At 55.7% G+C, this 13,000-nt stretch overlaps 1 protein-coding gene and 2 pseudogenes across 1 annotated transcript, besides 2 other annotated features; all 3 read left to right on the forward strand.

The window, feature by feature from the left end:
- Positions 1-1,060: part of a sequence feature (heterozygous, non-Esmeraldo-like haplotype) that runs on past the window's edge.
- Positions 1,061-13,000: a sequence feature (areas not merged during assembly with more than two copies in the genome that could not be assigned to a particular haplotype).
- On the forward strand, positions 1,691-3,517 carry Tc00.1047053508919.150 (annotated as a pseudogene).
- Positions 5,006-7,873, forward strand: Tc00.1047053508919.180 (annotated as a pseudogene).
- Tc00.1047053508919.189 (dispersed gene family protein 1 (DGF-1), putative) lies at positions 9,786-13,000 on the forward strand (the record flags this gene model as incomplete). Its single annotated transcript, XM_810041.1, has 1 exon — positions 9,786-13,000. A coding segment is annotated over one exon (3,215 nt), but the record flags the coding sequence as incomplete, so codon positions are not given.

The following is a 13,000-nucleotide window of genomic DNA, read 5'->3' on the forward strand; positions in this document are numbered from 1 at the left end:
TTTTAGTGCCGCGGCAATGACGGACTGACCCGCCACCACACGGCACGGCACGCCACGGGTATCGGCCGGGGATCGCGAAACCAATCCAACGTGAACTGTGCGATGAGACAGTTCCGCATCTACTCCGCTGCCCGGCTCTGCAGTAAATTAGACAAAACATGAAGTGGACGCTTGGGAAGCGAGGAAGCTCCGCCTCACGAAAAGGTGAGAGCATTTTCTCCTCGGGGTTTAAAGGCTCTGCCCCCAACAGCGCCTCTGCGCGGCGTGGAGGCACGAAGCCTTTCGCAGATGCGGCATAACGTCGATGCTCTTGGCAGGTGCCTCCACACTTTTCATTATTTATTGACTGCCTGGTTGATTGATTTATGGAATTGTTATTTTAGAGATTCTCGGCAGCAACGGATGATTGAGCCACGGCGCTAGCCCGGGGCGGAGGCGTAACGGGGCTGCGGTTCACGGCCTCAGCTGCAGCTGCCTCTCCGGGTGCCGGGGCTCTCCTTTCCACCTCTACTCAGCAGGGCGGACGTGCTCGACGATGGTGGCCGGCGTGCGGGCCGTCGAATTTATTTGAGAAAACACAATGAAAGAGAAAGACTGGTGATAATTAAAAAAGAGATATACTCGCGTTCACATTGTTCCGCACGTAGGACCAACGGATATCCTGCCTGGATTCTATTACACAACCTACCGTGGTTCCAACGTCATTACCGTACTTCATCTTTCGCGACGCTATTTGGACTAGGAGTGGGAGATGTTGGCGTTTGGGTTGCAGGGCGATACTCTACCTGAGGAACGGTGAGAAATGGACGTGCCTCCACTGCGGCAACAGCGGAACGACACATTACTGCGGCACGGTGGCTCACGTGTTTCTTTGTGCCGCAACCCCCTAACATCAATAGTCAATGCGGCAGCATTATGGGGCAATTGGGGTACTGTGCTTTAAACAGTGATAAAACACTGCCACTCTTTTTTGAGGTTTCACGCGGAAGAAGAGGGCAATAACTTAATAATGGCAGCATATTTTATACGTTGTTTCTTTTGCATTCTCACTCTGGTGTGAATTTTGGTCACAGTGTTATCTGCCAGTGGAGGGATACAATTTTCTCCACAAGTACACGAAAAAAGAAGAAAATGGTGTTGTGTGCTGGAATGCTTTCTCTGCCACTGCCGTCCTGTGGGGTGCCAAAAAAAATTGCTATGTGGATTTAGCTTTGTGGAACCGGTAATTGCACGGTACTGGTTGAGGGGAGGGCGCGAGGCTACGGCTGCTGCGTGCCACAGAATTTATTGCTTCTTGCACCGGCACTTTTTTGATGCTTGTTTTTGTGACATGGTTCTATTTTGAGCGTCTGCTTGCATGACTTTTCCCTCTTTCACGATGACTGTGTGGGGAGGGCGCGCTCGTCACTCTTGTTGCTCCCAATGTTGTTATCGTTTGCTCTCTCCAGCGCTGTGCTGGGTGGATGGCACCGACTTGCCGTCGTTGCGGTGGTTTCTGTGGATGTGGTGTGCATCGCAAACTGTGCGATTACGCCGTGCGTATTGCTCTCTTGCTGTGGCTGCCATTCATGCCGGTGAATATTGTCTTCTCCTCCTATTTATTTTTTAATTAGCGGCCAATGTTCAGCTTTAACTCAATCCAACTACGAAAACAGGCATATAACCAATATTCACGCAGGAGTAAATAAACATGGCCATCTCACGGGCGCTGAATTCAACGAAGGTGGTTGAAGGATACACGCTGGAGGGACAGTACGGGCTTGTGTACAATGCGAGGTGGCATCATGTCGTGGAAGTTCCTGGCGGCGAGAGGACGGTAATGGAGGAGAGGGAAGGGGGAACCACCGCAGTCATGGACGTACAGGGCAGTTGGCCGAACCCTCGAAGAGGATGACGGTGTGCAGCAATCCGGTGCACCGCGTCTCAGGCTGATGGCGCGCACCTCGGACGAGGGATGGCCGTACACGTGGGAAAGGGCCGCATAGATGTGGTAATGACTTGTGTGTTAACTGTGAGGTGGATCGAGCGTGGCAGATCGTCAGCGGCGATCTAACTAAGTGGTTCAGCAATTTTGATTTGACTCTCAATTCTTCACCTTTGCCGCGTGTGTTGATTGGGACGCCCGGGATTGGGAAGTCGATGGCCGCCGGTTCGTACCTCCTTTACCAGCTGCTGCACTGCGGTGCGGAGCAAATCCCTGTGATTGCGTACTTTATTGCGGAACAAACATTCCTGTTTGACAATACCACCCAGACGATGTCAGAAGACGTGGTTGAGCCGGACACCCTGAATATTGTGGACGGCTTGTCTGGCCGTGGGTTTAAGGGGTGTCTTATCTACGACGTGGCAATGAAGGGTTGTCAACCGTCTACTGCTTTGTCTTGCAAGGGATGGGGCATGATTTTGGTGACTTCACCACACGCGAGTTAACACTAACACTGGGCGGAGCAAGTTGGAGCCACACGAATAGTAATGAATTGCCCTGACGAGAGCGATGTGAGGGCAATGTGCGTTTGGAAAAAGCACAATCGGCCTGCGCAGCGGCAAGCAGATTACGGGCACGAGGTGAAGGGTCGAATGGATAATGTGGGACCGCTTCTCCGCTACATCTTTGATGAGCAAGCATATGATGATTGTATTGAGAAGTGTCACGAAGCCGTGGATGGGATGGCCTTTTTGGAAACCGGGTATGGCTTTGTTTTGGGGGATTCTATGACGTGGGACGATAATAACGTGTTCCACTGACTTGCGAAGGTTGTACGAGTACGAGAGTGAATGTGCAATTTCGGGTGGCATTTCAATGCGCCGATATCTGCCCATCCTGGAAATAAAACATTGTGCATGTTGGCAATGCTAATGCAGCCGAATGATTTTCATTTACTCATATTGAGACTCCAGCATAATTTAGTATCAAAAAAAAAAATGGAAAAGTGCACCGTGATTGCATTTTTGGGTGAGGACTTCATAACTGCAGTACGACACAAACTGAGGGATCTGAAGCGAACAACACGACGTCAGCCACACCGCAGTGCGCTGGAGGTGTACTCACAGGAGCGCCCCACCAGGCACTGTGTTTTACTGTCACTGGAATACTTTTCCGAGAAGGTTGGTGTAAATTGCTGGGCGTTGCACATGCCGGAGGTGGAGGACTTTCCGCTGTGGGACGCCCTTTTCTTTGTGGAGTCAAATCCAATGCCGCTGGTTGTCTGCAGACGAGTACTGCGGGTGGGCAGCACACCACAGCCAGCACTGTGAAGCGGTTCGCTGATCGTCCGGGGGAATATTTTAATGGTTGGGATGAATTTGCTCAGGGATTGTCGTGGGAGACGATTATTTATGCACGACACGCAGACAGCACGCTGATGAATGGCTGGCGAGATGTGATGTCTTCAATTTCAAGGACAAGAGGAAGGAGGAAAAATAAATTGAGGTGTTCTGGGAAAAAGGGTACGCCAGCGCCCAGTGTCAATATCGAAAGAAGTAATGGAAGGGGCGAAGCTCTCCGAAGTGAGGAATAACAACAGAAATGAAAAAAAAAAAAAAACAATTAGGGAATAAAGGGGATTTTTTGATTTGTAGTAAAAACATTGGGGGCTGTTTCATATAATTTTGGATACCTTTGTGTGTGTGTGCGAGGCATAATCGGGGAGATGCTCTGTCATGAGAGAATCATTGCGGCCAGCGGTGTCGCAGTACTACAGCATTCTTCATTTTCTTTTATTTTGTTTTATGGCCCATTATTAACGGAGGCATCTTCAAGGCATGGATGACGAATAATTTCTATTGGGGAAGCAGTGCACTCCGTGTGACCGCATGGAGTGAGGCGCTGCATCGCACTGAGGACGGGATGGCAGTGAATTTTTTTGTGCCACGCCATGGCTGGATGAGGAGCCACTTCCGCGTGTGGCTGGTGGTGTGGGCGCTCGTTCGGTGTGCGTTTTGTGTTGGCAGCGGGCTGTGGCCGTATGCCGTTGGCCGTGGGATTTAACTGGAGGCGGTGGCGCTGTGTCTCTTCTCCTCGTCCTCGTCCATTGGTGGGTGGCTGCTGGCGTTGTGTGCGTTTGTTGTGTGGAGGGCCGAATCCTCTCACCCACGGACTGACGGCACTGCGATGGTGTGTGTGTGTGTGTGGGCTGGTGTGGAGTTGTCAGCCAGTATGAGGGTCTTGGCGTTGCTTTTCCCGCCTGTCGTTTGTTTCTTCCGTGTGTTTGTGCTGCTTCCTGCTTTTCCCCCTTTTCTCCTGCTGTGTTCCTGCGTGGAGTGGCCGCATGCTCACGAGCCATGTTGATTGTAAGTGCCTCTTGACGGCGTCCATTCATCTCTCTCTGTCTGTCTGTCTGTCATTCCCTGCTGGGTGTGGCGTGTTGCACCGCGTGAGGGCTGGCCCGCACACACCGACGGCCCGCCGTGACGCCCGTGATGGCCGGTGCGGAGTGGCGGTGCGTGGCGCTGGTGTTTAGCGGAGCGGGTGGGTGCGGTGCGCGCGAGAGGGTTTGTGCTCTCCTCGCACCCCGCGTGTGTGTGTTGCTTTTTTCCGTGGGCGGTGGTCTTCTGTGCTGTCCCTTCCGTGTTGTCTTGTCTCCCGCTCTCCGCGTGGGTGCTCTGCTCTGCTCCCCACTGACGTGTCTGGTGTATTGTTGCTGTTGTGTCTTTCTTCCACTTCTCGCACACACACGCTAGGAAGGGAATGAAAGCAAGCGCGAATCGTTACTGCGAAAGTTGAAGGCTCTGAAAGGAACAACAGCAGCATATATATATATGCTCTCACGTGTTGCTGCAGTGCAGGCACCCCGCACACACAACGGTCGCCGCGTGACCGGATGTGGCGGAAGCAGGAGGGAAGGAAGAGAGAGAGAGAGGCGGAGGCCCAACGTGTCCCGGCGTGTGTTTGCTTCCGCGGTGCTGCTCCTACTTGTCACGATGATGTGCTGCGCAGTGGGGCTTCCGCTAAGAGTGATTGAGAGAATTTAATCATCTTTACTGGATGGAATTCGGTTTCTAATTTAATGGATGTTGCGAGGAAGGCGGGTTACGACTCGTTCCGTGCACCTTCTCTTGTTGAGGTAGATGGTGTTGTTGTGGCTGTTGCTGAAGCGCATTACAAGAACCCCAAGGATAGCGAATTGTATGCTGGCATTGCCGCAAAGTGGTTGAAAGGGAACGAAAAGAAGTGGATGAAAGGGAAAGTCGTTGGGATGGATCATTTTGACACCAAAGTTGACCGTCTGTTGGGCGCCACTAGTATTGTGTATTACGGCGAAATGAATGCTCTTTTTGGTGGCTGTGGCATGTAAAGGGCTCCATTGACGGATGTGGCTGGTAATGACTATAGGATGGCCAGGTACGCGAGTGGCAAGGTTTCGGCTGGATGTGGTAATAGGGAGATGAAGGCGTTTGAGTGGGATTACGGTAGCACATCGAATCCTACCGACCTTTTAAGGTACTTCAAACCCCATCCCGGACGCTTCAAACAATTTTTGGGTGGTGGCAGCGCAGGCGTTAGTCTGGAGAACGGTGGTCGCTATGTGCTGCCTATTCAGTTATTGAATGGTGGTGGAAGGAGCGTTTCTTTGACTATCCTTGCCAAAGTTTTTACGCATGATTGGGAGTTTTCGGATTATACGGCTCCCGAGGACTGCATCTAGCCTGTGGTCCCTGAATGGAGGGCAAAGGTCTCCGCATGATGACGTCGTGTGTGGACGGCAGCCGCAGGGTTTAGAGGGCGGACGAAAAGGGGAGTCGGTGGACGGAGGCATACGGCCCTCTTTCAAACGTGTGGGGCAACTCACGGACGCGTCCGGGGCACGGCGTGCAGGGTGGCTTTGTCAGCGCGACGATCGATGGACAGAACGTCGTCCATTTCAGCCAGCCGGTGTATTCCTGGAAGAAGGGAGAAGAAGCGGGTCGAGTAGACTTGCGGCTGACGGACATGCAGCGAATTTATGATGTTGGGCCGGTATCCGCTGAAAATGAGAGGTTTGCCGCCAGCACTCTGCTGTACGCCACAGACGAAGTGCGATCATCGTTGGTGGAGAAAGAGTGGATAAAACTGTACTGCTCGCACGAGGTCGCTGCTGCGGATGACGAATGCAACATTGCTTTTGTGGACTTGACTGAGAAGTTGAAGGGCGTGAAGAGGGTGTTGGTTGCGTGGAAGGAGAAGGACGCATAGGTTGCGAATGAATACCGCTGCGTGGGTGAAAAGACTCAGAAGCGCCGTGACTGTAATGGTTCTGCCCCCACTGAAGGGCTGTTTGGCTTTTTATCCAACACGTCAACTGACAGCACATGGGCCGACGAGTACCTCTGCGTGAATGCAGCAGTGAACAATGGGAGGTCAGGGGTTGATGGAGGGATGACGTTCAAAGGGTCTGGGGTAGGGAGTTTAGTGGCCTGTTGGCAAGCTGGGGCAGAATGTGCCGTACTACTTCGCAAACAACAAGTTCGACTTTTTTTGGCGACGGTGACCATCCATGAGGTGCCGCATAATGGCCCTGTTTTTTTGGTGGGTGTGGGGATGAATGACACTGACAGCACCGTGCTTTTGGGCTGTTCTACACGAGTGGAAGGAAGTGGGAGGCCACCTTCAACGGTGAGACTCAGAATTTGTCAGGGGCTCCCGACTTAGTGCAGGGCAAAACACATCAGTTGGCACTGCAATAGGATGATGCGGGGCTGATTGTGTACGTGGATGGATCGACGATATGCGACGGAGAACTGGATTATGAGGAGGATGAGGACTATGAGAGCTTTTCCAGGAGATAATAACGCTGTTGAGGCCCCACATCGTTTCACACTTCTGCGTTGGCGGCGGCGGCAAGAGTGCTCGGTAACACTCATGTGACGGTGAGCAACGTCCTGTTGCACAACCGCGTGTTGAAGGGTGACGAGCCTCAAGCGATAATGAAGACGAAGCCGGATGCTGTTGGCACTCCAGAGGCGAGGGTGCCGGCTCCGAAAGGTGCGCCTCACAACAATCATGCGAGTGAAACTTTCCCTCAATCCGCCAGTGGGCTTGTCGTCGTGGATGAAGCGCGGCAGGAAGACACATCAGCACCACAACGTCAACACTCACCAGCGCAACCATCAGGAAATAGGAAGGGCTCAGCAGTTCCCAGGCAAACATCTTCTTCTGATGCCATTGGCCCGTCCACCTCAGCTGATACGGGGAAATGGAAGAAGAGGCACCCAGCAGTGGTGTATTGGCGCCTGCATTGTCTTCGACACCGAGCGTGGTCAGTCGTCAGGAAGTACTTGAAAGCAAGATACCTGTCAGTGGGGGTCGCCCTGAAGGTGGCCGGGAGCACTTGCCCTCCAACGCGGCAGCATTGATGATGGGGCAGGCGGGCAAGGCGAGTGAAGGCTCTTCGCATAACGGATACACCGACGGTTGGCCCCAGCGCAGCATTTCACGTGATTTTTTTTTTTTGAGAGTGTGCACAAAGAGCCGCCCACCGCCAACACGCTCGCCGGCGACAAAAAACACGACGACCCTGAAGGGGAAACGCATGCCTGCACTGCTGTGGGCACGAACAGCGGCCCCGATTCATTCAGCAGCACTGACATGACGCCCGCGGATGTTGCCACAGCCGCTCCTGAGCCCGGCACAGAACCAGCAACTGCTCACCACAATGGCAACGTGTTGGATGGCGCTGGTGCCGCACCGGCTCATTCGAGCAAAACGCCTGGGAAAACAAAGGTTCCATCGGAGTTTAACGCAGCGCCGGCCTTGGGCAGTGACCCTTTTGATTTGGAGAGTGTCACCGCGTTGGTGTCCGTGGGTCTAAGGTGTGGCAACACCGTGCATGGCTGTGTGTCTCGGGTGCTGTTGCTACTGCTTCTGGGGCTGTGGGGCGCTGCGGCCCTCTGCTGAGGTGTGGGGGAGGGTGGAATTGCGACTTTTTGTGGAACAACAAATGTGCAGCTTCCCAGCATTACTCACTGCATTTTGTTAAGCATTCCAACTTTTTTTTTTACTAGTATTTTTTTTCTTGTCGCTTTATTGGAATAATCAGCACCTCTGTGTTTTCCCCCGATGATCGCCTGCTACACACCGTCACGAGCGAAGTGTTTCCCCACTTATTTGCTTCTGTTGCCCATATGCGGTGCCGGCCTCATTGCTGTGCGTTCCACGGATCGCACGAAACGAGGAGTGGAGGAGCAGGCAGGATGCCGCTGGAAAGTGGGGGATTTTGTTTGGGCTTACAAAATAGTAGTATCTTTTTGTTTTTCTTGGAGCGGACAATATTTACGCACAAACGCATGGTCGTATTGTGCTGCTCGGCTCGGGAAATAAAATTTCTGCCGAATGGATTTTTTTTTGTTTTATGGGAGCCCTGCATGACCCTCACATTTTTTCGTTTGAGTCACTGTGGCCTTTTTTCGTGTTTGCCGTGTTGACTGTCACTGCGTGTCTCCGTGTCCTGTTGGATGTCTCTGTGCCGGCTGTGCTGTTGACATGTCTTCAATTCTTTTCTTTTCTGCTAGAGGCAGTGATGTTCCGCGGTGACGATTATTTGTGTTCCCCATTGCGATGGCAAGAGGGTGACTGGGCGCCGGCCTGCTGAGTACAGTTGGAGGGGAGCGGATGGTGTGCGTCATGCCTCACTGTGAGTGTGGGACGGCACCCGCCACAACCTGTTCTGGGGTGTAATTCCAATTTGTCGGGGCGGAGAGAAGTGAAGGACTGCGCCGTGGACTTGGATGCGCTCCGTTTCTCTTGTTGTGGCTGTGTGTGTGTGCTGTGTGCACGGCACTTTCTTGCGTTGCGGCGTGGATGGCGTTGCTTACAAGTACATTTGGGAGATTGGTTGCGTTCGCTGCGGGCTCATGCAGTCAATAGAAGAGGCTCTGCAGCGTGCATGCGAATGTGTGTGCATGCATGCTTGATGCTTAGAGCTGTGTAGCTTGCCGGAGAGTGCCGCTGCTGCGTTGTTTTTGTGGTGGGCGTTGTGCGTGCGCTACTGACGCTGCTGCTGTGGGTGACGCAGGGATTCTTTCTGTCACACATGTTTTTGAGGGCTGTGACAATTCTGCGATGGCATGCGCGAGTGGGGGACTACCGAGGATGATGCGGGGAGCTGTGTGCGGCCCACACGGCGCGTTGGAGCTGCAGCTGCAAGTGGCTGTACGTGGCGCGGGTGGCTGTGCTGACGTTCTGCCAGGCACCGGTGCTTTGCGAGGAGGGAGGGCGGGAGCCCGCTTTGCGTCTATTTGAAGTGTTTCGGGTGTGGTGGTGGCTGGCGTGCGGGCTGTTGGATTTGTTCAATAAAACAGGAGAAAAAACAACAATTAGTGTGGATATACTTTCCCTGTGACCGACTGCTGCCTTTCTGCTTTTTCCTCATGTGCATGCCGTGTGCGCGGCATCAACCTGGACGCTGTTTGTTGTGCAGCGCCGACCCATCGGTCACGCTAGCGGTGCCAGTGGTCATGTGCTTCTTTGCTGGGATCCCGCCACTCCGCACGGTGGTTGTCTGGGACTGCGTGGGCGGTGGGGGGTGGACGGCGTAACTGATTTGATTGTGTTCTCGCGTCTTTGTGTTGGCGGTCGTGCTGTGGCCGGATGCTTCTGCGTGCCACTGTGTTTATTTGCTGTTGTTCCTGCTTCTTCATTCTCCTCTGACCGAGCAGTTAGAGATAATTTGGACTGACCAGCACAACTATCGTTTCAAGGTGTTAGGTTTTACTCGCAGTATTAGGATTAGCAGTAGTGGTATATCGATTTATCGGGATTGTGTTTCTGGATTTCCCATCTGTAGAAAGGGATTTGCTAGGCAGGAGTTATGGTCGACTGGGCGAGTGCGACACGCCACGACAGCCCTGCTGATATGTGTTTGGTTCGGTGGATGTGGTCTTCTGTGGGTGCGTGTCCGCGCAGCCGGCACCGTGTGCAGCGCAGGGCCATTGCGGCTGTGCGTGTGGCGCTACTTGTGGCGTTGGCGCTGGTTGCTGCTGCTGCGTGGATGCCCGCGGTGCATGCGGTGGTGGTGCGACTGCGGGGCGGCACGGTGGACAGAGCCATCACGGTTGGCCGCGCCGTGGACACGGTGCTGATGGACGGCGTGTACGTCACGAACGGCGTGGCTGTGGTGTTTGACGTGCCTGCGATGCTTCCCGGCGCGCTGCGCATCGAATTGAGGAACTGCGTGTGCGACGGCGGTGCGCAGATCTACGTGCGGGGCTACAGCGGCGAGCCGGCGAGTGACCGGAGCCTGGAGGTGAGCGTGAGCGGGCTGTCCGGGAGCTACTGCTCGCTTGTGTTTGTGCACAACCTGCCGGCACACACGAACGTGACGGTCCGTGACTCGACGATTGTGACGGCGGGGCCGATGCGCTACTCCCAGCTGAGCGGACTGACGGACGCGGTGGCGTCGCCGTTTGTGCTGCACGCGACGTCGCTGTTGCAGTCGCAGCTGCGTGTGAGCAACACTGTGCTGAGGTCGTTGCAGGCGGGCGGGTCGGCGGTGTACGTTGGCGGCGGTGTGGACCTGCTGTCGAGCGCGGTGGTGCTTGACGGCGTGTTGCTGGAGGCGTCGGGCGGTCCGACCGCGTCCGCGATGCATGTGGCGTCCTCGTCGCGTCTCAGCCTGCAGAGCCACTCGGTGTTCTCCGTGACGAACGTGTCGGTTGTGAGCAGCGGCGGCGGCATAGTGCTTGGTGAGCGCCTCGCGGTGTCCGACTCGGTGCTGCGCTTTGTGGGCGTCGAGGGGTCTGTTGCGTCCTCGCTGGTGTGCTGCGGCGGTGGGACGGTCGGTGACGGCGGGTGGCTGGAACTGCGCGACTTGTGGGCGGTGGGCGAGGCGTCGTCGGTGGCGTCGCTGTCGGGGGTGACACTGAGCGGCGGCACCGTGTCGATTGCGCGCTGCGCTGCCACTGGCGCGACACTTGTCTCCGGGCCGACGATCACAAGCGGCGCCGTGTCCGTGCAGTGCAACCGTGCCGGCGGCCGGGTGCTGCAGAGCAGCGGCGACTACCGCTTGGCCGGCCTGCCCTCCGTGAGCGTGGTGCCGTGCGACGGCTGTGCAGCCGCGCTGGCGTGCTTTGATGCGCTGACGGCGTCGTTCTCCGACTGCGTTTGCAGCTGCCGTGCCGGCGGCGTGGGCGAGGCGTGCCTGCCGTTCGACGTGCCGCCTGCGAGGTCCGGTGGCAGTGGTGGCGGTGCGCAGGACTGCGTGAGTGGCGTGACGCTGACGGAGTCGGTGACGGTTGGCGGCGGGCGTGCGACGGCGTGCTTCGACTCGGTGGTGTTCAGCGGGCCGATCACTGTGGCGGTGGACCTGCGCTCGATGGACGCGTTCGCTGACGCGCTGAATGTGACGCTGCGCCACTGCGTGCTTGCGGGCGGTGCGCAGCTGCGGATTGGCGGCCTCAGCGAGAGCACGGCGCGCCTGATGCCCCACGCCCTCGTCAACATGACGAATGTGACGTCGCTGGAGGTCACGATCGTGCTGCATGGCGCGATGCCGCCGCACTCGAGTGTGTTGCTGGCGAACTCAACGCTGCGCGCGACGGTTGGCGGGTCGCAGTACGTGCCGACGACCCGTGGCCACGAGGGATCCCGGTACGGCCCCGCGCTTGTCCTGGACGGCGTCCGGCTTCTGTCGACGCGGTTTGTCATGACGCGGTCGAAGCTGGTGTGTGGCGGGGGCTTGTGCGCTGCAATCCTTGTGGAGCGCGGCCTCGGCGTGAACCTGTCCAGCATCTTCTACATGGACAACTGCGCCGTCGTGTCACGGATGCACGTGATGTACGCTCTTGCGTCGGACCTGCGTGTCAGCGGCGGCTCCGTGTTCTCCATACAGAACAGCTCGTGGAGTGCGCCGAGCATCGAATACTACGAAGGTGCTTGTATGTTTGGGGACGTTGTGGTGGATGGCGGCAGCGTGCTGCAGATTGTGTCCAGCAATTTCCGTCTTGGCTTTGCCATGCTCATTGCAAACACGCTGACTGTGACTGGCGGCAGCTGGCTGGCGCACCGCGACAACGAGTTCCGCACCGCCTACGTTGTGTACGTGGACAAGGAGAACGGCGTGGTGTTCCGCGATCAGAGTGTGTGGTCGATACTACACAACAGTTTTACGTACGGCTCGTACTCGTCTACCATTGTAAGTATGACAAGCAACTGGTCACCACCGTCCGACGCGCGCCCGATCATCTACGGCGTGTGCAACGACGCAAGGGGCTCTCCTGTGACGGATTACGGAGAAGACCTCAATATTGGGATGCCCGTGACGGTGCTGGACTGTGGCGCGTGCACCGTGGACGCCGTGTGCTTTGCGGCGAGGACGAGCAGCATCAGCGGCTGTGAGTGCGTGTGCGCTGCTGGCGGCTACGGTGACACGTGTCTGCCGGCTGCGGTTCCGGACGGCCTTGGGCCGCTCCCGCTGCCCGACGCGGACGACACGGGGGTCCGCTGCGTGCACGGTGGCATCATCGGCTTCGTGGACATTCCTGATCCCGGTGTGCGTGGTCTGTGCTTCGTCAATGTGACCTTTACTGCCGCGGTTTTTCTGGACCTGTCGTATTTTGACGCGCCACAACAGACACTCAACATCACGCTGCTGCAGTGCGTCTTCATGAGCTTGCTGATTAAGGGGAGTGATACACGCGTGCACGTGAACGTGACTTCTTCGATGCTGGATTCTGGCGCCTTGGTGTTTGAGGGCCATTTTGGAGCGAGCTCCCAGATACTGGTGGCGGGTAGTAAACTTTTGACGATGTCGTCTTACGCCATTTTATTTTTGAATTTTTTTTTGGGGGTGAACTCGACGCTGCTGCTACTCGACAACTACATCGAGGGGAACTGTTACGCGGTCTATTTTCCCAATGCTGCTGTTGTTGATGGTGGCGGGATCATTATAAAGGGAAACACGCTGAGGGTAGCGGGGGATGATCGCGGTATGGAATCAGCCGTTTGCGTTTACGCCGTTGCTTTGAAGAATGGCGGCTACTTTGACGTTAAGAACAACACGATGAGAGCAGTCAATGGCATTTTTTT

This window comes from Trypanosoma cruzi, genomic scaffold (assembly GCF_000209065.1).
Source record: "Trypanosoma cruzi strain CL Brener 1047053517089 genomic scaffold, whole genome shotgun sequence".
NCBI lineage: Eukaryota > Euglenozoa > Kinetoplastea > Trypanosomatida > Trypanosomatidae > Trypanosoma > Trypanosoma cruzi.